This window comes from Pogona vitticeps, chromosome 7, assembly GCF_051106095.1.
Source record: "Pogona vitticeps strain Pit_001003342236 chromosome 7, PviZW2.1, whole genome shotgun sequence".
Lineage (NCBI taxonomy): Eukaryota > Metazoa > Chordata > Lepidosauria > Squamata > Agamidae > Pogona > Pogona vitticeps.
The window spans coordinates 12,702,449-12,726,245 of NC_135789.1; the positions used below are offsets into that span (position 1 = coordinate 12,702,449).

Here is a 23,797-nt window from a genome sequence, read left to right on the forward strand (position 1 = left end):
GGGCTTCCTCTTGTTCTGCTGCCTTCCACCTTTCCCATCATTAGGAGCTTTTCTTGAGAATCCTGCCTTCTCATGATGTGCCTGAAGTCGGACAGCCTCAGCTTCATTATTTTTGCCTCCAGAGAGAGTTCAGGCTTGATTTGATTGAGGACCCACTTGTTTGTCCTTCTAGCAGTCCCGGGTAACATCTGTTTGGGTTTAACGATTTTTTTTTTTAGTCATCTTAAGGGTAACTGAGCTGCTTTTCGGATGGTAATTTCTCTTGGTTATTTCTCCCTCCCAGTTTTATAGTCCTTTTAAGGATATGTAAACTGTTCACTCTGTTAGAGTATTCCTGTCTGCCTGCCAGGGGCATAGAAATCACGAAGGCCTGGAGCCTCTGAGCATGTGCAGAGAGCATCCCTTGTGTCACAAAACAAAGCCAAAAAATAAAATCATAATCTGATAGACCTCCATGTTTGTGGAAGAAGGGAACCACTGAATCCCCAGCACAAAAAAAAAAAGAGCATTTTCATCCGCATGGAAAGTCTGAACCTGTTGGCCCAGCTGTCAAACCCGTCGTGGCTCTATAATTATGAGGTTGGTGGTGTTTTCTCCCGAGCGAGGGTGGAGCTTGGGAAGTCTCATTTTAGGACTTCCTCGGTCTTAATGGGCTTCTCCTCCTCTCTGGGTTGTTTTTCTCGCCACCGCCTCCCGTGGTTTTGGCACCCCCGGAGGCCCAGTTGAAGCCCACGTGAGCCGGGTTTTTAAAACAAGAGGTAAACACAATGCCACATGCTGTAGGGACAGGATCGGCCCCTCCTCACAGGCCCCTTCCAGATGGGGAGAAACGCGAGCCCTTGATTTGCTCAAAATCAAAAGGAAAAAAAAAAGAAAAACAAGGATCCGCGGGTTTATGGAGAAAAGACAGTCCACCCAGAGATCTGCCAGCCTCACCCTCTCTCTTGAGCAATCCTTGCCTTCTGCCTTTGGAGGATTAGAGGGTTTCTGCCACTGCTGTGGGAAAATACTTATGGATCTCTTTCCGGATCCCGCCAAAGCTTTACCTCCTGTGCTTTCACAGGGCAGCAAAGCGAACCCTGTTGTTGTTGTTGTTATGGGCCATCCATCTGCATCCAATTTACGGCCACTCCATGAATGAGTGATCTCCCAAACGTCCCGTGCATTCCCCTGACCTGGGGGTCTCCTCTTCCAGCACTCTCTCTTGCTTCCTTTGGTGCTGTCCCAGCCACCTGGTGGCCTCTGACTCTTGGCCGCCCTACAAATGAGCCACCTCCGAAAAGTCCTGTCCTCCACAAGCAAACCCATGGCTTGCTTGAGGGAGTCAACCCATCTTGTCTTCAGTCTTCCTCTTTCCCTGTTGCCTTCTGCCTTTCCTGGCAGGATGGTCTTTTTCCAGAGAATCCTGCTTTCTCGGGATGGGCCCAAAGGTGGACGGCCTCAGTTTCAACATTTTTTTTTATTTTTGCCTCCAGATGTAGCTCAGGCCTCACTTGCTCTAGGACCTACTTCTTCGCCTTTCTCCCGGCCTCTATCTCTCCGCCTGGCACCCTCCTGTTTTCCATCTCTCTCTCTCAGCCGGCTGGCCGGCCGGCGAGCAAAAGCAGGCGCCACGGATTTTCCATGCTTCAAACCCTGGGTGTGGGCCCCCTAGGACAGAAGCCAGATGTTGAGGCCAGCCGGTTCCCTGGCTGGCCATCCGGCCGGCCGTGATACGATCTTGCTTCCACCCTTTTGCCAACCCTGCCCTGCCAGGGTGGGGTGGGTAATGAGAAAGAGGGGGTAAAAATATTTTAAACTATCATTTATTTGTTTGTTTCATAGGGCATAGCAAGATACACCTTATGGCGCAGGACTTTGCAAAGACAATATAAAATATGTACATATTGCCAAACTTTTAAAAGAAATTCTATGAGATCTAAAAAACACGCAATGAGAAAAGTGAATATTTGGGATGCCATGCAGTCTAGCTTCCTTGTGGTGCACCTAGACATGTACAATTTCAAAAAAATACATTTTTTTCAGGGGAAAAAATTCTCCCAGAAAAAAATGGAAGTTTTCAGAAATTTTCCATTTCCAGGTGCACCCCGGGGCAACATGACTTGCCACTGAGAAATAGTGTACACCTTTTGGCTGCTGAACCTCACAAGGGTTTCCCAGTAAGAAGAGTACTAAAATACTGTATAATGATAATAAGAAATAATAAAGAATGCTAGCCACTGCATCAAGGAGGCAGGGTTAAAAAGGAAAAAGGAAAGAACAGCCAACTGAAGCCCCTCGAGCAAAAGCACTGATCTGAATTAAAACACAGCGGTGGAGCCCTCATTTCGACAACCGGAATTTCTTGCTCGTCACTGCTTTTCCTGTTCCCAGCAAATCTGGCGGGACAATTCGAAGTGAAACCTAATTATCCCGGGAGCCCCAAGTGAGCGCCGGCCATGCTCTCCTGTTCCAACACCCAGAGCAGCCCACGAGCCTCTCACCTCGCCTCCTGCCATCCCCAAAACGACCCCCCCGCGCACCCCCATGTGGCTTTCCTTTGTTCCTTAGCAGCTTGCCCCGATGAAGAGACCGGTGCGGTCCCGAAAGCTTGCACCGTTCCTCGGATGTGGGGAATCGAGTCCCCGCAGAGCCCGGACAAGGAGGGAAGGAGGGGAGGGGTTGCAATGACATCGCGCGCAAGCACAGCTGCTCCCGCCGCCCCCTCCCAAATCCCCGGGCTCTGACGTCACGGGCGACGCGAGCCCCCTCCCCCTCCTCCGCCCCCTCCCTTCCTCCTGTGACGTCGGCGAACTGGCCTTAACCCCTTCCCGCCCAGATGCTCCAAACTTTTGTGCCGATTTTTTTCCCTCCCCAAACGGGGAACTGATGGAAACGTGGTCGCCTTCCTGGTGTCACCGCACCATGCGCCTGAGGAGGCGGCCTGTCACGGAAGAAAGCTGACAACGCAATAAATCTGATGTTGTCTATGTTTCGTTCCCCTTCTAAAGGCGGCCCGGGAGACTTAATGCAGAATTTCTTGTTTATACTGCATTTGGCTATCCCAGCTCCCCCCCCCCGGGGACACCCTCTGCCAGCACGCTCCAGTTGCCAACTCCACCTTGGGCTGGGGCTCTTGTGCTTCTCAGGACTGAGAACCCTAAATTCTAAGACAACAACGATGATATGCAACATCCAAATTAGGATTCAGTAATTGAGGTGCCTGGAATAGTGGTTTAGGGTCTCTGGCTGCAGAACGGAAGGGTTGGGAGTTCAATTCCTCAGGGTGCCTCCTTGACAGGGGGCTGGACTGGATGATCCTTAGGGGTCCCTTCTAGTTCTGCAGTTTTAAGGTGTGGATGATGTGAAACGTCCAAATTAGGGACCAATAATTTAGCTAGCTGGAGAGCTCAGGGGTTTGGATCTCTGGCTGAGGAGCCCGAGGTGGGGAGTTTGAATCCCCCACGGGGCCTCCTTGACAGGGAGCTGGACTGGATGATCTTGAGGGCCCCTTCCAGCTCTGCCCTTCTAGGATTCAGAGGCCTCCAAGTCCTCCCTCGCCCCCCCCCTCCAGCTACTCCTGAATGCCCAATGCATGGCTCGGCCCTCCTCTCCTCCTCCTCCGCCCAAGCCGGGGAGAGCCAAGCTGGTGATTCAGCGGGGAGCTGAGCGCCAACAGACAGGCGCACGCCCAAAGCTGAGGCCCAGGAGGAAAAAAACAAACCCTGCAAACCGGCTACGCCACACAGCTGGCACGCCTTCCCATTTAAATCCCTCCCTTGTGCAAATAAGATTTTATTTTCTTCTTCTCCAGAGAGACTGCCAATTTTTTTTCCCCCCATCTCTGTTTCTGGCTGTGCTCCGGAGGCTTTGGACGGCTGTGCCACAGGCAGAAATTCAAAGGGGCCAGAGGCCTCTCTGCCCCACAGAACTTTCTGCCTGCGAAAAAGCCACCCAGAATAGTGGGAGAGGGGTTCAGGCGAGCCCCTCTGTTCGCCCAGACACGTTCGGGATGAAGCTCTGTCTGTGGAAACCAAGCAGTGTGACAAAGGAGAGGGCTGGGCCATGCTTCCCAAGGCCTGGATTCGAGATTCCAATTAGCCATTAAAAAGTTACTTTATTTGAGGGTAAGCTTGGGGAATAAAGGCTATGTTTATTCTCAGGAGCAAAACAGAACCCCAAAAATATGGAGGGTCATGTAGAAATTCACAAAGTATGCAAACGTCTGGGTTATCCAGAGAGGACAGAGAGCTTTTTTAAAAAAAATGTGTGTGCAAGTTGCACGGAACATAAAGCAACCTGAATAGGCTTTTCAAGTTAGGTGAGATATTTGAGGAGTAGATTTACCAGTGATGCTAACAGTAGTTAGGGTATTAACCACCCCATAAGACTCTACCCCAGTGGGGTAGGCTTTGTTAGTCGATCACAGAACAGGGTACAAGAATTGCAGAGCTGGAGGAGACCCTCTCCAGTCCAGCCCCTGTCAAAGAGGCCCAGTGAGGGATTCGAACTCCCAACCGGCTGAAGACATAAACCCCTGAGCTGTCCACACACACACACACATAACTAGTTACCTGCCACTAGTTACTCTTGGAGGGAAGTGAAGGCATAATCCCAGGACATTCCAAAACAATGTAGCAAACAAGGAGGAACCAACAGTTCTTTCATCAATGCAAGAAACAGTCTTGGCCAGTTACTTTTAAAGAATAACTTCAAAGGCTTTTGAGAACCCGGGTGGGGGGAATGGTTCCAATCGCACACTCTCCTCTCCTCCTGTCCCAAGGAGAAGGAGGAATCAGATCCCACTGGGGGGCCCCCACCACCACCACCACCCCAGCTTGCTTCCTAATTAATCTGGAGCGCAGGAGTCGGCTGTCGCCAGAAAACGGGCCCCCGGCCAAGCCAGCCCTCACATCTGCTCTGGGTTAACCTTCTCCTCCACCCGCCCCTTGAGGCTGGCCTGCAGCAGCCGGCAAAGCTTTGCCCACGGGGAGGGAGGGGGGTGTCTCTCTTCCAGGAGGTGGAGAGAGCCCGCCTGCCGGCCCTCCGGAGTGGGCCTCTCCTTCAGGGTCTCCAGAGAGGGGGCTCACCGTGTGACCCTCTCCTGTTCATGCATTTTATTTCTTCCTCCTCCACCACTACTCTGTAAGTAAAGGCAACCGAGAGAGAGAGAAAAATACAGCATGAATAATAACAAATATGCATAGACCCTAGTCAATAAAGTCCACCTTGCCTGCCCAGACACACAGACCCCGGTCCCAGTGGCCAGAACTTCTTTCTGTAGGCTCCATGGGGGCAGAGACCTTGACCTGCTTCCAAGTCATCCTGAATGGGGGTCATATTTTGCAAATAATCTCACCTGGCTGTTTTGTGCTGTCAAGTCAGAATTGACTTATAGAGACTCTAAAAGGGATTTCAAAGTAAGTGAGATAATAAAAGAGTGCTTTTACCAGTTCCACCACCGTCCCCCAATCTTCCCTTGGCTGAGGCAGAATTTGAACTCTGTCACCTAAAGGCCTAGGGTATCACTCTATCCATTACACCAGACTCCTGTTCAATAATATAATACATGGTGCAAAGTTACATTTGCAAAAGAATAAATATTTTGCAGAAATATCATATTTCCAAAACAATATAATATGTTGTGTGAAAGAATGTGTTTGCAAAAGAATATAGTGCATTGGGAAAAATATGTTTACAAAACACTGTAATAAAATTATGCATAAGATTAACTTTGCAAAATACTGCACAAAATATTATGTTTGCAAAAGAATATAAAATAAGGTGCATAATATTACATTTGCAAAATGATATATCCTCCAAAATAAGATATATTACTTTCAAAAGCAGCAGCAGCAGGAGGGAGATCCTCCGCCCTTTTGTCTCCCTCCCCTCCCCCTCCCTCCCTCTCCCCCTCCTCCCCCTCCCATCCCGATGACATCAGCCCGAGAGGCCGCGCGCTGTTGTGAGCAGTTTACGCGGCTGTTGCCGGAGTGACTGGGAGGGGGGCACGAGGAGGGGGCGTGGCCCGGCCCCGGCCCCTCCCCCGCTGGCATGCAAAACAGCTTTCCCTCCCCGACGTCATCTCCAGCCAATGGGACGCGCTGCCGGTGAGCTCATCGGCCCGGCGGAGGCTATAAAGGTGGCGCCGCGCGGCCGGCCAAGGACTCTACGCGCGCGCGGGAGCGAGAGTGAGCGCGCGGCCTGCACGGAAAAAAGGGGAAGCGGCGGAGGCGGAGCAGGGGGTCGCGCCCGGGCAAGCGCCCGCTGCCTTCCCCGGGGCCCTGGCCGCTGGGCCGGGAGAACGAGCCCGGAGGACCCTCTTCCTCCCCCCCTCCACGCCCCTCCGCGGGCGCCCCGGCTCGCTCCTTCGGGCCGGCGGGGGCAGACGATGGACGTGCCTTTCTACCACGACGAGGTCCTGATCGCCTTGGCGGCTTCTTCCTCCTCTTCGTCGTCGTCGCCAGGCGCCGGTGGAACCTCCGGCGACTTGGCGCACCGCTTCTCGCCTTCCTCCTCCTCCTCCTCGGCGTCCAACCGGATGAAGAAAGACGGACTCGCCCTGGCGCTGGCCGGAGACCTCAAGGCGGGCCCCTCCGTCCAGCCGCCCCCGGGCGAAGGAAGCCCGGCCGGACCGTTGCTGGCCTCGCCGGACTTGGGCCTCCTCAAGCTGGCCTCGCCCGAGCTGGAGCGCCTGATCGTCCAGTCCGGCGGCTTGGGCACCACCGGTAACTCGACCGGAGGGGGCGGTGGGGGCGGCCGCTTCCCCTTCCCCAAGGCGGCCCGGAGCGGCGAGGGGGGCCCCGACGAGCAGGAGTTCGCCGCCGGCTTCGTCAAGGCGCTGGAGGATCTGCACAACCAGAGCCACCAGCTGGGCGCGCCGGGCGCCGGCGGGGGAGCCGCGGCGGCGGCAGCGGCGGCGGCGGCCTCCGGTGGAGGAGGCGGCAGCGGCGGCGGCGGCCCCGTCGGGGGCGAGCTGCCGCCGCCGCCGCCGCCTGGGCATCCGCTGGAGCCGCCGCCGGTCTACGCCAACCTGAGTCCTTACGCGGGCGCGGGCGGCTACGCGGCGGCGGCCGAGGGGCCCCCGTTCCAAGGGCACGCGCGCCTCCAGCCGCCGCTGAAGGACGAGCCTCAGATCGTGCCCGAGGTGGCCAGCTTCGGCGGCGGCGGCCCCGGGGACAGCAGCCCGCCGCTCTCGCCCATCGATATGGACACGCAGGAGCGCATCAAGGCGGAGCGCAAGCGGCTGCGCAACCGGATCGCCGCCTCCAAGTGCCGGCGGCGCAAGCTGGAGCGCATCTCGCGCCTGGAGGACAAGGTCAAGAGCCTCAAGAGCCAGAACACGGAGCTCGCCTCCACCGCCAACCTGTTGCGCGAGCAGGTGGCCCAGCTCAAGCAGAAGGTGCTCAGCCACGTCAACAGCGGGTGCCAGCTGCTGCCCCAGCAGACCCCGCACCAGGTGCCCGCCTACTGAGAGCCAGCCAGCCAGCGAGCCTGCCTGCTTGCGCCCAGAAGACCCCGGGGCCGCCGCCGTGGGACGCCTTCCCCAGCGCCAGCAGGACGGGACCCTGGAGGGGCCCTCTTGGACCCCCCCCCCAACCCTCTCCGGGAACTGTGGGGCTGCTTTGGAGTCAAAGAGGGGCAGCTGGGAACCCCAGGAGGACCTTGCGTTGTGCACGGATCCAGGCCTCGGGACTCTGGAAAGGCTGCTGAGTGCAGGACCTTTGGGCCGGGAGGGGGGCTTCCCTGGGGTGGGGGCTCTGCCGTCCATCCCGGCTGCCCACCGGATCCACCTCTGATCTCACCTTCTTTGGGATCTGCCTTAGACTGGAACCCTGGCTTTCATCCCACCGTATTTATATGAATATGAAGCCCTGTTCTTCTTGTTTTTTTGTTTTTCCTTTCCAGGGTTGGGGGGGAGAAATGTATTTTTTTAATTTTTAAAATGTCTTCGCTCTTTTCTTTCTTGGTTATGTATTTCTCTTTTTCTTCTCTCCTTTCACATTCCAAGGTGCAGTAAAAAAAAAAAACACTGTGCGGGAGACATCCCCCCCCCAAAAGGAGTCTGGTGATTGTTTTTCTAAAGAGGGGTTGGGTCTTCCGGGGTGGGTGGGTTGGGAGGAGGGGTGCTTTACTCCCTCTTGTGGGCCGGGCCCTTCCTGCCTGAAAAACTTTTCAAGGCGAGGCCTTGGGACCAGAAACGTGGGCCACCAGCACCCCCTGGCGTTGGCCCTGGGAATGGGCCACCTGAGCAGGATCACAGTGAGAAGATTTGGGGCAGGGGGTGGGAATCTGGTGGAAACCCACCCACCCCACCCCAAATATCAGCTATCTTTGCTTTTCAGAATTTTGAGTTCTCAGAATCCATGGGGTACAGAGGAAGGAGGGAATGTTGGCTTCAAAGCAGAGCTGGGAAAGTTATTTTTGTTTTGAGGTTTCGACAAGAAGCACAAAAGCAAAAAAAATCATTATGGTCCTTTTAACTGCTGTACTTTAATGCAGATGATACCACTCTGATGACAGAAAGTGAGGAGGATTTTAAAAACCTCTTAATGAGGGTGAAAGAGGAGAGGGCAAAAAATAGTCTGAAGCTTAACATCAAAAAATTAAGAGAATGGCCACTGGTCCTATCACCCTGGCAAATAGAAGGGGAAGATATGGAGGCAGTGACAGATTTTACTTTCTTGGGCTCCATGATCACTGCAGATGGTGACAGCAGCCACAAAATTAAAAGACACCTACTTCCTGGGAGGAAAGTGATGACAAACCTACACAGCAGAGACCTCACCTTGCCGACAAAGGTCCACATAGTCAAAGCTATGGTTTTTCCAAGACTGATGTATGGAAGTGAGAGCTGGACCATAAAAAAGGCTGGCTGCCGAAGAATTGATGCTTTTGAATTGTGGTGCTGGAGGAGGCTCTTGAGAGTCCCCTGGACTGCAAGGAGAACAAATCCGTTCTGAAGGAAATCAACCCTGAGTGTTCCCTGGAAGGACAGTTCCTGAAGCTGAGGCTCCAATACTTTGGCCTTCTCATAAGAAGAGAAGACTCCCTGGAAAAGCCCCTGATGTTGGGAAAATATGAAGGCAAGAGGAGAAGGGGACGACAGAAGATGAGATGGTTGGACAGAGTCCTTGAAGCTACCAACATGAATTTGAGCCAACTCCGGGAGGCAGTTGAAGACAGGAGGGCCTGGCGTGCTCTGGTCCATGGGGTCACGAAGATTCGGACACGACTTAACAACTGAACAACAACAAACAACAAGTTTAATGTAAGCTTTTGTGGAACACGGTCCACTTCTTCAGACATGAGTGAGAGATGAGAGACAAGACTGTAAAACATTCACAAAGAAACAGTGGTGTCTGAGTTGCATTTCACTCCTCCTATTTGAGATTCTCTTCTCTGGACACTAGATTTTTGTAAACAGTAACACAAAGGAAATCACAGAGGAACAACATGTAATGTGTAGAGAATGGCAACTTTACCGTTGGGCCAAGTTCTGAAAATGTGGAACTAGCTGTTGGGAAGAAAAGTAAAAGTTATCGGCATAATTTTTACATTTGGTAATGGCTGAAGAAACCTTGGCTGATCCTTAATCCATTGGTATGGGTGCCCAGCATGTATATGTATTTTATTCCAGGTGTTTCCTCTGGGTTCTTTTTCTGTAATTGTTTTTGTTTGTTTGTTTGTGTGTGATCCCTCCCAGGATTTCCCAATTAAGGTTTATGGGAGTTAACTTTTTTAAACTGCCTCTCTTGTTTCCATGGCCTGTTTTTAAAAAGGGGTTGTAGTCCAGAAAAAGTAAATTTTTTGTGCTTAGCTTAGGGAGGTTGGATCCGCAACAGTTGACTGAGCAAAGTGTGACTTTAAAAAGGCAGGTTGTAGCTAATGTTAGGGTTAGCTTTCTTGGTGGTTGGAAGTTGGTCATCTATTGGTTGGCATGTTTTTCTTGATGTTTTAATTGTGGGCAGAAGATGTAGCTTTTGATGTCTCCAGATGGTTTTAAAGTAAACAGGTCATCATTTTTGACACCTGTTTGCTTAAATATACTAATAAGACAATTCCCTCTCCCCTATTAAGTGGCCAAAAGTTTAGAGGGAGTCTGAAAAGGATTTTTCTATGTAAAAAGACTGAGGCAGATGTAAATTCCTAGACAGAGAATACTTCCTCTTGAGTAAAAGTGTGCAGATTTAAGCCTGGCTAAGTAATTATGTGGTCCAGAAGCACAACAGCTGTACCCTTCTGCTTATAGGGATACAAGCATTCGCTGGATGTTGAGTCTTGAATGGCTCTGTTTGTTAATGGAACTGTTCCAAAATATTCTCTCTACTTGAGGCCAGAGAGATCTCTCTCTTGCTCTGGCAGAGAGGGCTGAGGACTGGTAACTTGAGACCATATCTGATATCCAAACCCCTTTGTTTGCTGTATAGCTTGGAGTCTGTGTGGGGTTTGCCCTCGGACTAGCGTTTTTCTCAGTGGTTGTTAGATTCTGCTTTAATAGGTCATTTTTGGGGAGGTCTTGGCCATTGCCGATGAGCGCCAGGGCTGAGCCGTTGCGTGGGTCCAAACTGATGCTCCAAAGTGTATCAAAACTGTGGTTGATGCGGGTAGGAAAGTGAGCAGATCCTTAAAAGAATTGCTTTGGGGGCAAAAATGGAGCAGAAGCGTACATTGTGTTTGTACAAACAGGGATGAGCTCTGTGCATTCCCTGGTTTTTAAAAGCTTGGATTGCTACTTTTTAAAATTCGCTTCCATCTCAGATGGCTTTAAGAGCACACGGGTACTGTTTCTTTTGAAATGGTTTTCTGAGACGATCTTGCCTGAAAACCCTTGGCTGGCTCTGTTCCTATTCTGACCCCTTCATGGCTACACCCTGCTGCCTTTCATTGTCATATTTCTCATTCGGGCCAGCAGCTCCTTCCAGAACAACCGACACATTTCTCAATAACCAATTCCACCTCTTGTAAACAGCGGGAGGCAGAATCTTCTTGGAGACTTGAGGCATCCATAAATTAAATCAAATTAGAACCCCCAGTGAATTGCTGCTAATGAACAAAGGATTGGGTGCCTTCCTGGATGCACGTTCTCTACACCCCTGTTTGTTTACTTAGCAGTGATTTGCCACAGTCGGTTACCCAGATTTTACTTACTCTGGTGTAAATCCCCACCAGGATTGAGTATACAGTGGTGCCTCGCTTAGCGATGTTAATTGGTTCAAAAAAAAAACCATCGCTATGGGAAAACATCACTAAGCGAAACACCATTTCCTATAGGAATGCATTGAAAACCGAATAATCCGTTCCAATGAGAACAGATTACCGTCCTTAAGCAAAAAATCACCATAGGAAACATCGCTAAGCAAAATGCGTTTCCCCCATTAGAATGCATTGAATAAGTTTCAATGCATTTCAATGGTTTTGAGAGGTCCATTTTCGCTATTTTTAAAGTGTCTTAAAATGTTCAAAAACTGTTTAAAGTGCTTGGAATCGTTAGTGCACCCTGTAAAATCTTTGCAAACTTAATTTGGCTTTGTTCTGAGTCTTCGTTAATTTTTGGTGAATTTTTTCTCCCCCCCCCCCATTGAAATGCATTGACTGTAGGTTTGACAGCTGTCAATGCATTCTAATGGGGGGGGAAATTCACCAAAAATTAACGAAGACTCAGAACAAAGCCGAATTAAGTTTGCAAAGGTTTTACAAGGTGCACTAACGATTCCAAGCATTTTAAACAGTTTTTGAACATTTTAAGACACTTTAAAAATAGCGAAAACGGACACCGCTAAGCGAAACAGGGGGACCCAAACTGTCATCGCTATGAGAGGCATGGTCCCGAACATTGCTATGCGAAATACCCCCATTGGAAACATCGCTAAACGGAGCGCAAGATTGCTCCTAAAACCTCATCGCTAAGCGAATACATCGTTAAACGAAGCAATCGCTAAGCGAGGCACCACTGTATATGATATGTGTAGCCCGGAGAGGCCATATAGTGTCATTTTCAAATGTATGGAGAAACAGAAAGATTATTTTCTGTAGCCCCAACCCAGTTTGCAAGAGAGAAAGTTTGGGCTTAAGCATTAGGAAGTGCTTCAACAGCTCAGGAGTGAGGCCTGTGACCGCAGAACCAGAGGTTGGGATTTTGATTTTCTAACCCATAGGGTCTCTTCCAGCTCAGCAGGTCTAAGATTATCAGAGATTTTTTTTAATGGATTGGAGAGCCGTCTGTCAAATAAGGTTTTAGCTCTTGATTTCCAGCACCAGCAGGGGTGAACTAGGTGGCCTTTGGGTCCCCCTTCCATTATATGAGACTCCATGACATTTGTAAAAGTCTGCCTTGAAATTTTCTGAAAACTCTTAAATTGTGCGTGTCTGACTAGAAAGCAGTCCCCCCCCCGAGAGTGTGTTCGACCCTCCATCCCTTTTTGTATCTTCTGAGCTGGCTCTGCTGTTGAACCCCCAGCTTCAGGAGCAGTCTCTCTGAGAAGTGCAGCCTTACCAGATCTGAACCCCAAGAGGTGGAAAATAGTTTTTCACAGTTATGTGATTGGATCCTCCCTCCCCAACACGGACTGTAAGGTGGATTGGATTGTGGGTCTTTTACGGAGCAGTTTACTTTATCCCTCTATTTATGATACTTACACCCCAGCCTTAAAAAAGTAAAGCTTCCAGTAAAATACAAAAACTCCAGTAATGCGCAGTTCTGAGATCAATCCTGTTTCTCTTCTGTTGATGCATCCTTTGTCTGCCTTTTCCCAGTGATCCACAGGGTCCTTTCCGGCTTTGCAATCCTGAGATAATGATTATAAAAAGAACTGGCTGGCTTAGGGATGTTCAGATCACAAGAAGGGGTGATCTCAAGAACAAAAGCACCATGAAAACCCTTTGTGATTGAAGAGGGATGTGGTTCCTTTCTTCTTTTTTTAAAATAGGCTTTTACCAGCAGGAGGGGGGCAGTTTTGAGATGGGCGCCGCTTTGGGAGGGTAAATTTGCGGGGGGGGTGATGACAGTCCTGAGTTTTGCACCCACTGGGGCCAAGAAATGAGACATATGAGGAGGAGGTGGAGCACAGATCAAATCAGAGAGAAATAAAGTTCCTTAGAGAGAGAGAGATCCTTTTAGATACTGTTTGAGGATGAAATGTGGTGGAGGCAACATGGGGAGAAAAGGATCTTGTGTGTGTGTGTGTGTGTTTCCTGATTGCCATCGCCCAAGAAAGACCCGTGTTGTCCCTCTGGTGCTTTTCCTGCACTGGATGGGTTAATGAAAGAGCCGTAGTAAACCAAAACCAGATGGGGGAACCTCTGGGCCAGTTTTTTTTTCCTGGGGGTGGGAAGGCCGAGATGTCTTGGATGCCAGCCAGGCCAAAAGGCATGTGGGGCAGGGAAGGCATGGGGGAAATCAGCGCCAGAGGGCTCGGCTGTCTTGGTTGCTAGGGAGGCTGCTACAACACAAGAGGGTCGTGTGGTACAGCAACAAAGGGCCATGCGCACAGCCAGCAGGGAGAAAGGGACCCCACCCTGGGTGGATTGCACACATACAGAGGATGTGAAAGGGGGGACTAGTGCCTTTGGAAATTAAAAAGGAACGGGCCTTTCTAGTCTTTTTCAGCAGGGCATCAAATCATAATCATCACCATAAAACTTCAGAATTAGAAGGGACCCTCGAGATCAGGGGTCTCCAAACTACAGCCCGCAGGCCACATCCGGCCCACCTTGCCTTTTTATCTGGCCTGGAAAACGCCACAGGCTCAGGTCCATTCCCTTCAGCCTGTGCGTGCGCATGTGTCTTCCTTCACCCCTTAAAAATGTGTAAAATATATGATGTGGCCTTCATGCTGAAAAGTTTGGAGACCCCTGCTCTAGATTAGCCAGTCCAGTCCCTGTTGAGGAGGCCCAGTGGGGTATTCGAACTCCTAACCTTCATTTTGGTAGCCAGATGCCGAAACCACTGAGACCTACTCTAAACCCTTGCAGGGGCAGGATCTTCCCCCTCCCAGTCTGGAGATTTCCCCTTGTCAGGATAGAGAGAAGGTGAAATGTTTAATCACAGGGGCGATTAATAGAGCTTGTCATCTCAGGGCCTGGATTCAGGACCAGCATTCTGAGTGGAGGACAAATGCATTTTTCTACCCTTAGATTTGGTAGCTTAATGAGTTGGGACTACAGGTCCCATCATTCCTCCTGTCACTGGCAGCTAGGTCTGGTGGGAATGGGGGGGAAGAATCTGGAGGCCCACAATTGCTCCTGCTGCTGTTTCCCAAGACCGTTGCGTAGAGTAACAAAAATGGAACACCCATCTTCAACTGCAGTCTACCTCACAATTGCCACTCGCCAGGAAGAAACTACAAGAAATGGCTTTCTTCATCATGTCTGTACGTGGTTATCCGGACGAACTCTGTGGGAATTGGGGCTGCAGAGAGTGGGTTAGGCAGGCCCTCCTGGAGTTGCTCCATCCACAGAAAAGGGGGAGTTATTCCAACTTGCTGCTACTGAGTGCAGATCCTCCTGGACTTAAACTGGCAGGGAATACTCTGTCTCCCAAAAGCAGCATGCCCAACCTCCAGTCTGGATTGAAAAATCTGGTCTGACCTTATGGACTGTTAAGTTAGAAACAGAACTGGAGAATCGTGGTGCTAGGAGGGATTCCTTGGGGTCATCTAGTCCACCCCAACTGAGGCAACCATAGGTAGGTTCCATCTGAATGCCTGCTAGGTGTACAATCTAGGAAGAGCGACCTGTCACACTGGGTTGGATTGCAGGGACACACACATATACACCCACCCACAAATCACAAATTGAATAATGATATGCTTTTTCCGTGCACAAAACAAGGTGCCGTAGGCAGGACCACCAGTGGAAAATAATTCTCCCTGGCCATCCTTGCAGATCTTTGCAAAATTTCAGATTTAAACTTTGTGGAATGCGGAACTTTGCAAAGTTTCCACCTTTAGAAACTGGGTGTTGAGGTCTGACTTTCCCTCCCAGCTGCCTTCTCACTGGGTTGGGCGTGGTTCCCTCACCTGCCCAAAAGAGGGCGCTGTGGCCATACCCCCACGCTTCCCTCTCAGGTGCCAAGTGGCAAAGCGGGCATTTGGCAAGCACCCAGATGCCCGCCCTTTTGGGGCGTTGGTGCCAGATCCTGTTAGCAGCTGGAGCCAGAGAGACGAGCCGGTCCGTGCTGTTCACCCCGAGCCCCCCACCCCCGGAGAAGTGGACCTGCCGAGCATGGCTGTGTGGCCCCTGTTCCTCCTGGTGGCCTTTGCTCCAGGTAAGTGGCCCAGGTGAGATGGGGAGGAGCCCAGAGGCAGCCACCCGGGCACTCCGTGAACTGAGCTACCCGAGGTATTCCTAACAACACAGAGAATTTCCAGCCACCTTTAAACCATAATTCTTTTTGTTTGGGGCAAACACCGATGGATTCCAGTCCAATTACAGTGTAAAAATGCAAAGAAGGCAGGCTTCTTCTGGTCAGGGGATGTCAAAACCTAAGGAAACCCCAAGTATCGGTTTCTGTTCCCTTCTGGTCAGAAAATAAGGAGGTGGGGGATTCTGTTTACCCACAGAGTAAGGGAGCAGGAGACATGGTGATGTGTCTCCCCAACCTCTGTGATCTAGAGGATGGTTTTAATGACTTTCGTTCCTGTGTTTTTTAAGGTTTTATTTTCCAATCCATGTTTAATTTGTTTTAAATGTACAAAAGCTTGGTTTTTGTATGATGTATGGCTGGCTGCTTTGAGTCTCTTTTTTGAGTGGAAAGGTGCGTGGAAACATAACAGCAGGCTGGACGTGATGATCCACAGATGAGATCAAATTTAATAAATCTAAAGGACAATCTCATACAAGACCATTGCTTAGAAAACATTAATTATCGTATAGTCATAGATTATGTAAAACAAAGGTGTCCCATTTTAAGATTCCACCGTGACTCACATAAAGTCAGGGAACATCTCCCACAACTGAAAAAGAGTAATGTGGGGAAAATTTATGCTGTTATGCTGTTACAATGTATATGTCTGTGGCAGTAGCAAATGTATATCTATGACAATGGCAGGCCTCATGCTAAAACTGCAAGTCACTAGTTTCCAGTAAGGATGATCATTAACCTGCTGTCTATTGTCTCTGGATAATGTAGTTAAAGTGTTCGTGTATTCAGGAACTTGTCTGTGTATTTGGATGGTATCTGTGTCTGTTTACTGTTGACTGTCTGTTTGCCAGCCTGTCTGTTTACCAACCACTGTGTTTACTGATGCCTTTGTATTCAAGGAAATTAGCTGTCTCTGTTTACTAGCACTCTGGTTATTCTGGCTGTGTATTCAGGAAATTAGTTACCTCTGTATTGATTAACTAGAGCAAATGTAGTAGGGGGATACAATAAAAGAAGAGAGGGCGGGGGAACGAGAGATTCCGCCTCTGAACAGCTGCCATACACTCGAGTGTCCCGTCTTTTCTTTTCCCCCCTTGCTGGTCAAGGAGAAAGATCCCTGCCCTGAGGCTTCATCTGCAAGACCCCTACTTCCCCTCATCTTGCAGATCCCGACAAAATGGTGCCCTCTCTGAGGTAATTCACCTATCATCCTACTCATCACGCCCGGTATGGAAGGGCTACAGCGCGCGCATGCATCCTCTGGATCCCGATGAGTAGGACTGAGGTCAACTTTCGACAATTCGCACTCATCTCGCCTGGCACAGGCCCCAAGACGCGTCAATCATCCGCAAGGATCCCTCGGGTGAGTGGAATTTGTCAAGTAAGACACACTTTTAGCAACATGGGAGCTTCTTTATCCAATCTTCAAGAACAATTTGTAGTGTGTACTTGCCTTCAAGACACACGTAACATCTTTTTCGATCCAGAATTCGAGGCTAATCTAGTCAAACAACTCCCTCAAATTCTGCCTCCGCTCCCTTCAGCCTCTTTGGCTTGCCTGGAGCAGCATGAGAACACCTCCTGGAAAACTCAGTTGCCTCCCAGTTCTGTCGTCCCTCAGGCAACTGAGATTGATAACCATCCTTCAATGGATACAACAGGTGCTTGTGCAGAAACTGGTGTCATTTCTGCCCCTCCTGTCATTGAGGGAGCAGCAGAAACACAGAGAGATGTGCCAGCTGTTTCTGCTAGTTGTGAATTGTTCCCAGCTCAAGGCATCCACAAACTGCAAAGCAGTAACCAGGACAATGGGATGGACTCTTTATCTGCCCCATGGCTTAACGACTGCAAGGCCTTGATAAAAGATTCCTTTCCACCAGCAGAAGGACTCACTTGCCTTCCAGAATGGCAAGATTTAGCATTTAAGCGAGTAGAAATTAATGTTGGTGCATCCCCTGATAGTCCTCTAATGTTTAAGGGAGGAGCTGCATTTTCTACTGCTGTTCAGCAAGGCATCATGACAACAGCTCTAACTCATGCAGCAGGAGTATCTATAAATGCATTCCAATCAGCAAATCAAACTGCATGCCTGACTCCCTTCCTTGCTGGTCTGAAAGAAGAAGCAGCTACCTCAGTATCTCCGCCGGTTCAGCCAAAGTTGCAGGATATCTCATGGAATTGGGACCCAGGCCCAGATTTCTTTGATATCATAGACTGGGGGTACAAAAACAGCTCTACAAGCATTTGATGGAACATATAAGGAAGGGGAAGAAGAAGAGGATCTAAGGGGGGTAACTGCTACACACCAACATGAAGCTTTTTGAACTGCTTTTTCCATGTGCTAATCCTGTTTGAATAAAAAGTCCTACTCAGCCGGACATGGCAGTTATACAGATCATCAAAGAATGCCTCCCACCTGGCCAGTAGAGAGACTAATGCTGCATATTGGGGTGGGAGGAGGCGAACCAGAAAGTTTTTCCCCATCACCTTCCAATTTGGAGAAAGCATTGTTTATACTCAAGCCACTTGTAAGGATCCAAATGATGTCCTGCATACTCTAGGTTCCATGTTCTTAGAACTACAAATCCTATCACATCTTGCTTTGCTGGGTTTCCTGGGTAACTGAGCATATGGGACTTCATACAAGCCTGCATTCCTGTCTCTGCCTTCCAGGAGTATAAGTGTCACATCCCTGAGAAAATGTTTGTTGCAAATGCTGTAAATTGTCAAAAATGTTTGTTTTTCTTTCTGCAGGATAAAAGTGCATGGCATGTGTTTTCTCTGTTAGCCAGATCTTAAAGTATTGAATTTTAGAGAAGCAATTCTTAGTTTTATGCTCAGAATTAACTGCAGTTTTAGCCTTTGAGTTTTCCTAATATGAATCTAATTTTGTTGTAGGCACTGCATGTTTATTCTTTTACATGTCACAGTTTTCCTTGAAAATTATTTTCTAATGTAATATGAAAACTTTGTCTGTTTATCCCTGAGACAGAGAAGCATATTATTCCCTACAAGTAGGCCCCACAGTAGGCAATTTTGTACACTGTGATGCTGATACATCTGACATGCTTGCTTGTAAAAACACATTTTCAGTCCAGGGGAAATTTAAGGGCACTAGCAGGCAACTTTTTAATTCAGTCAGTTGTACAGTTTAAGAACTTTGCCCAGAGCCAGACAGATGCATACAAGCACCATTCTTTACTACTCATCCCTCAAAATAAGTTTCTGTTCTGTTGCCAAGCTCTATATGTATCTCTCCAGTCAAGTGTCATACAAGAAATTCATGGTGTGTGTGTCTTCAGTAGGGAAGTTGTCTGTGTCACATATTTCTATGCAAAAGTTCTGTATACCTTAAAGTTTTTTGCTTTTGCCTCTTAGCAGTATATTGTGCTTATATATCTGAATAATTAGTGATCAATATGTTTGTTTTTCTGAAAATTGTTATGTACTCGTTATGCAAACATTATTGTAATTGTAATTTTAGCTATCCAATATTGTGTTTTCTTTAATCTACAGTGTAAATTTAATTCTCTTGCCAAGATTCCAGGTTTATTCCATCAGAACAATGTTTTAAGGTTGTAAAGAGTTTTGGCTCTCAGTGCAACAAGGAAGCAGGGTTGGCTATTGGAATGCTTCCCTAATTCCCAGTGGCCTGGAACATGCTATGCCACCCTCTGCTGAAGATGAACCAGACTTTCTGCTATCATACCTGCACCGGAACCCCCTGGATTCAGAAGATTCAAGAGTCGACAACAGCCATTGTCTTCAACAAAATAAATAAAAAACGGTTGGGATGTGGGGAAAATTTATGCTGTTATGCTGTTACAATGTATATGTCTGTGGCAGTAGCAAATGTATATCTATGACAATGGCAGGCCTCATGCTAAAACTGCAAGTCACTAGTTTCCAGTAAGGATGATCATTAACCTGCTGTCTATTGTCTCTGGATAATGTAGTTAAAGTGTTCGTGTATTCAGGAACTTGTCTGTGTATTTGGATGGTATCTGTGTCTGTTTACTGTTGACTGTCTGTTTGCCAGCCTGTCTGTTTACCAACCACTGTGTTTACTGATGCCTTTGTATTCAAGGAAATTAGCTGTCTCTGTTTACTAGCACTCTGGTTATTCTGGCTGTGTATTCAGGAAATTAGTTACCTCTGTATTGATTAACTAGAGCAAATGTAGTAGGGGGATACAATAAAAGAAGAGAGGGCGGGGGAACGAGAGATTCCGCCTCTGAACAGCTGCCATACACTCGAGTGTCCCGTCTTTTCTTTTCCCCCCTTGCTGGTCAAGGAGAAAGATCCCTGCCCTGAGGCTTCATCTGCAAGACCCCTACTTCCCCTCATCTTGCAGATCCCGACAGAGTAACCCTATACCAAATCCTTTCATGTACAAAAGGATAATCCTAATATTTTGGTGTTCAATTGATTGCCAGCTTTGATCCGAGGAGAATGGGTTCACATGTCACTCTAGTAAACCTGTGATTCTAGGCTGATACCTTGTTGCTTTCAAGCTATGGACCTCAGAAGAGTGTTGCCAGAGCAGGTGCCCCTGCTGCCCTGCAGTAGGCATTGCCTCCTTCTAACGACATATCTCAGAGGTAGACTGCCTTTGAACCTGGAGGCTCCATGAAGCTGTCGACTCTTGAAGGAACAGATTTTCGTCCGTTATGACAGCAATTTTCCTCCTTACGCAGAACTGCTCAGCATGCAGCCGGTGCATAGCACGACAGTAACTGCAGTATCAAAAGCACCTGCAACAACCCTGGCTTCTTCTCTTGCTGTTTCTGGTGCGGAGATGTCTACCAGAAGCCATGGGCCTAGGAGGACTACCTCAAATCAACCCACAAAGATAGTGGAGGCCCACTCGGCTCATCGGAACACCTCCGTCCTGCCGCCTGCTTCTACTCGCACGGAAACTCCTGCCACCAAGCGCATGACCGAAAGGCCAGGGAGTGCGACCACTGGATGGGAAACTTCAACAATGCTGGAGACCTCCAACGAGCCACCGGCTAGCCCAGGGAAGGAGCCTGCTAGCCACACCACAGTCATGGGTAAGAGATCTTCTTAGGCTGGTTCCTTCGTCTGTGCCCTCTTCACTCACATGGAGCTGCGTTTGTCTGCAGTTGTGCAATTTGGGAGGCCCAGTGTATCTCATAGGAGGCTAAAGCTGACGTCCATTTTTCCTTCCAATAAGCTGAAAGGGGGCCTCTATTGCTCTCTGCCTCCCACACAGCGACCCTGTGAGGCCAGCCAGGAACCAGGGTGGCTTACTTAGGCATCTGGTTGGGAGTTCGAATCCCCCTCACTGGGCCTCCTTGATGGGGGCTGGATTTGATGATCTACAGAGAGTGAGAAGCCCTGCAATTCTTTTTGCATTTTTCCTGCATGCCAAGCGGCCATAGCCCACGTCCAACTTCCAGGATGCTTTCTCTGCTGTCATTCCTTTCCGGTCTCTGTCTAGCAGATATGGAGCATGGGGCTGGAGTCCTGGGTTCAGGGGTGTCAGCACAGCCTCACAGCAAGCCGCCAACTTCTGGGAAAGATGGGAAGGGGTGGGCTCTGTCTCAAGACTTGGCTGCCCTTTAATCCACCGGGTTGGCAAGAGGCACTCCTCTTTGGCAAACAAAACCACCGCTCGCACTGATACGAGGACAAACCGAAAGTTGGGAAAAATTTCCTGTTTCCAAAAGCCATCCGAGGCAGCGTGAAGGCTTGCTCTTTTAGCCCCATGTGGTTTTCTCTCATTTAGATGTTGATCATTTGGATTTAAAGGCTTTAAAAAGTCCCTTGTTTTGGACTACAAACCCCAGAATCCACCACTTTTTTGTCATCTCTTAAAATATATGATTTCCAGCATCAGGGCTCAGCCTGAAAAAAAGGACTCTAAGCAACCAGGGGGAGTGAGCGGCAGGGGGAGCCAGAGCACCACAAGTGGTACTGTTGACTTGAAGCAGATACTGTAGTTTCAAACAAGGAACCACTTACATTTACAGTATTTGTTTATATATTTTATTTTATTTTCCTTATACCAGCTTTCTTTCTCTTTAAACAAGACTCTGGGCAGCTTGCATCAAACAACTCAATGGCTAAAAAACTGAGGTGGCCCATTTTCTGTGACAAATTTTGCAGTAGTGAGGACTAGTGGCATGGCTTTTCCCACCCACCCACCTCAAAGGAAAGGAGAGATGCTTTAGAAGCTTAACTCTGCATCAGGATCCTGTTCTGTTTTTGACATTGCCGTGACCTCTTGGGAAGGTATTCAGCCTAGGCTGGCCGTGCTTAGGGGTCAACAGCGGTCATTCCTCTCTGGAAAATCCAGAGCTGGTTTTGGGGGGGGGAATACCCACAAAACTGTGACATCTTTCAGAGCTATGTCTTTTTTGTCCACAACAGACCAGCCTGGCGATGATGATGATACCCCCCTCTCACAAAAACCAGGCCTGATTGCTGTGATTTGCATCTTTATGGCAATTCTGCTCATCGGGGCTGTTGTGATCCTGGTGAAATTTTGCCACTCGAGGGAGCCGTCTTTCAAGAAACTGGATGAAGTGCCCATGGTGTGTAGACTGGGGGGGGGGGGAGAACGGACAAGAGGGAAGGAGCAAATTGTTTCAGAGTTTTGTATTTTTGGTTAAACTCCTCCAGCTGCACAGCAGAAGTGCAGGCATTCCCAGAGCAGAATAGCTTCAAGATCTCCAGAGTAATCTACCCCTTTTTTCTCTCTCACCGTCTGGCACTTACAGTCTCAATGATTATCTCAGAGACATTTGAAAGAGAAAGAATAAAAATACTGTAGTTTATGACTTCTTATTGAACAGATCAAACAGCAAATGGACAAACATGACTGCTTCCAGCAACAGAGCAACAGACTCAGGAGAGGGGGAAATAGCTCTCAGCAAAGAGGTGGGGCTCTCTTTGAAATCAGAGGCAGGAAAGGAACAGTTGGTTAGTGCTGGATAGTCACCCCAGCCAAGGAAGTTACCTCCCAGCCAAACCCACTCCAGGAAGCATGCAAGGTTGCAAAAAACTAAATATAAGAGGGGAAGCAATATCATTCCCCCACCCCTAAATTTTGGATATATTTTCCCGAATTGAAGAAATTAGTGACTCCTCCATTGCAGGCTTGAGGTGTAGAAAATTGGGCTGGAGTTGGAGAACTAATTTTATCTCTTTGTTATCTTTCTTTGTCTCCTTTTTTCCTTTAACAGGGAAGAGTCACGGAAGATTCTCCGTTTGCCCGTTACCCACCGAAATAACCCAGCCCTGTATTCTGCTGTTTACAAACACCTTTGGACAGTTACAGTCTTTGGTGGGATTTGAACCTGCTTTCTCTTGACGGTGGCTTTTTGAAAGAAATAAAAATCCTTGCCCAACTTGTTTCAAAGACAAAATAGTGTATTTTTCTCTTTCTCTTAGGTGTCACTTTTGAGTGGGTTTGGGGTTTGTTTGTTTTTTGCCTGCTGCATACATAGAAGCAGCTTGGTGGGCACCTGCTTAAATCAGAGGTGTTGTTTCTCCAGAGTCACAGCTGTTTTGATCTTGCACAGCTTATCTGTTTTGGCCATGTAAGGCCTGGTGTCTCGGGGGAAAAAAAGTCTGTGTGATACAGACATTGAGCAGAAAACTAAAAACGGCGCTCTACGCTGAGCCAGAGAGAATACTGCCAGCCCAGCAGGAGAACATGGGCAGAAATCATAGAGTAGAGGGTGCATCTGTGCATGTACTGAGCACCTTTAAGATAAAGGCCTTTAACCTAGGGATGAAGGGAAAGTGTTCATAGAGCTTTATTCAGAATTACAGTGGTCTTGGATGGACAGCTGGCTGCTGCGGCTGGGGCTCCAGGTTGACCCGTTTCTAGTGAAAAGTAGGAAGACCCAATATGAGATGGACTGACTCCCTAAAGGAAACCACGGGAAGTACAATAAAATTGATATTTTGTTTTAATTCTTAAAAACCAAATTGACTATGCTATTTTAAAAGCAAATCTGAAAATCGGTTTGAAAGGCCAGAGGGTTGACTTTGCCTCTATCCACTGGCCGACCTTGCAGGGTGGTTGTTCTAAAGAAGGCCGAGCATTCTCATAAAACAAACGCTATGCATTATTCTTTAAGAAGGACGTTTATGCCCTTTGCCTCCCCACCTGCCCGGCCTTGGTGGGCGACTGCCATCATGTTTGATGCTTCACAAACCAATGTGTGCCTCTTTCTCACCTCTGGAAATGCTGCCCTGAAGCTAATGAGTAACAGGCTTGGGAGTTAATTAGTCACACTAATTGCCCATCTGCCCATGGCCCTGTTGGCCAGAGTGTGGAGGGAGCCAAGAGACTCAGCTGTGTTGGCCTGGAGGGCGTCTGTGATTTTGCCAGCTTTTTAGAATTGATAATTTGTGCTGCCAGGCAGAGGGGGCAGGAGAGAAACCATCCTCCCTCATTTCTTGACCTAACAATGAGCA

General features: G+C 48.7%; 2 protein-coding genes across 3 annotated transcripts; both read left to right on the forward strand.

The window, feature by feature from the left end:
* The first annotated feature begins 6,137 nt into the window (after nt 1-6,137).
* On the forward strand, nt 6,138-8,039 carry JUND (JunD proto-oncogene, AP-1 transcription factor subunit). The gene has a single exon (XM_020781058.3). It carries the CDS (start codon nt 6,371-6,373, stop codon nt 7,451-7,453), a length of 1,083 nt encoding a protein of 360 aa, XP_020636717.3. The 5' UTR covers nt 6,138-6,370; the 3' UTR covers nt 7,454-8,039.
* Nucleotides 8,040-10,044: 2,005 nt separating this feature from the next.
* Nucleotides 10,045-22,737, forward strand: CIST1 (colon, intestine and stomach enriched 1). 2 transcript variants are annotated; one of them, XM_072977861.2, is made up of 4 exons: nt 10,045-15,247; nt 20,041-20,397; nt 21,740-21,903; nt 22,555-22,737. In XM_072977861.2, exons 1-4 carry the CDS (start codon nt 15,205-15,207, stop codon nt 22,600-22,602), a joined length of 612 nt encoding a protein of 203 aa, XP_072833962.2. In that variant the 5' UTR covers nt 10,045-15,204; the 3' UTR covers nt 22,603-22,737. The 2 variants fall into 2 exon arrangements, with proteins under 2 accessions (XP_072833962.2, XP_078235149.1); XM_078379023.1 differs by lacking the exon at nt 21,740-21,903.
* Nucleotides 22,738-23,797: the final 1,060 nt, after the last annotated feature.

Bases quoted from the DNA above. Each gene is read 5' to 3' on its own strand.
- JUND (XM_020781058.3), top strand. From the start codon at position 6,371: ATGGACGTGCCTTTCTACCACGACGAGGTCCTGATCGCCTTGGCGGCT.
- CIST1 (XM_072977861.2), top strand. From the start codon at position 15,205: ATGGCTGTGTGGCCCCTGTTCCTCCTGGTGGCCTTTGCTCCAG. The intron at 15,248-20,040 runs GTAAGTGGCCCA...CTCCTTACGCAG, and splicing joins CCTGGTGGCCTTTGCTCCAG to AACTGCTCAGCATGCAGCCG. The intron at 21,904-22,554 runs GTGTGTAGACTG...TTCCTTTAACAG, and splicing joins AACTGGATGAAGTGCCCATG to GGAAGAGTCACGGAAGATTC.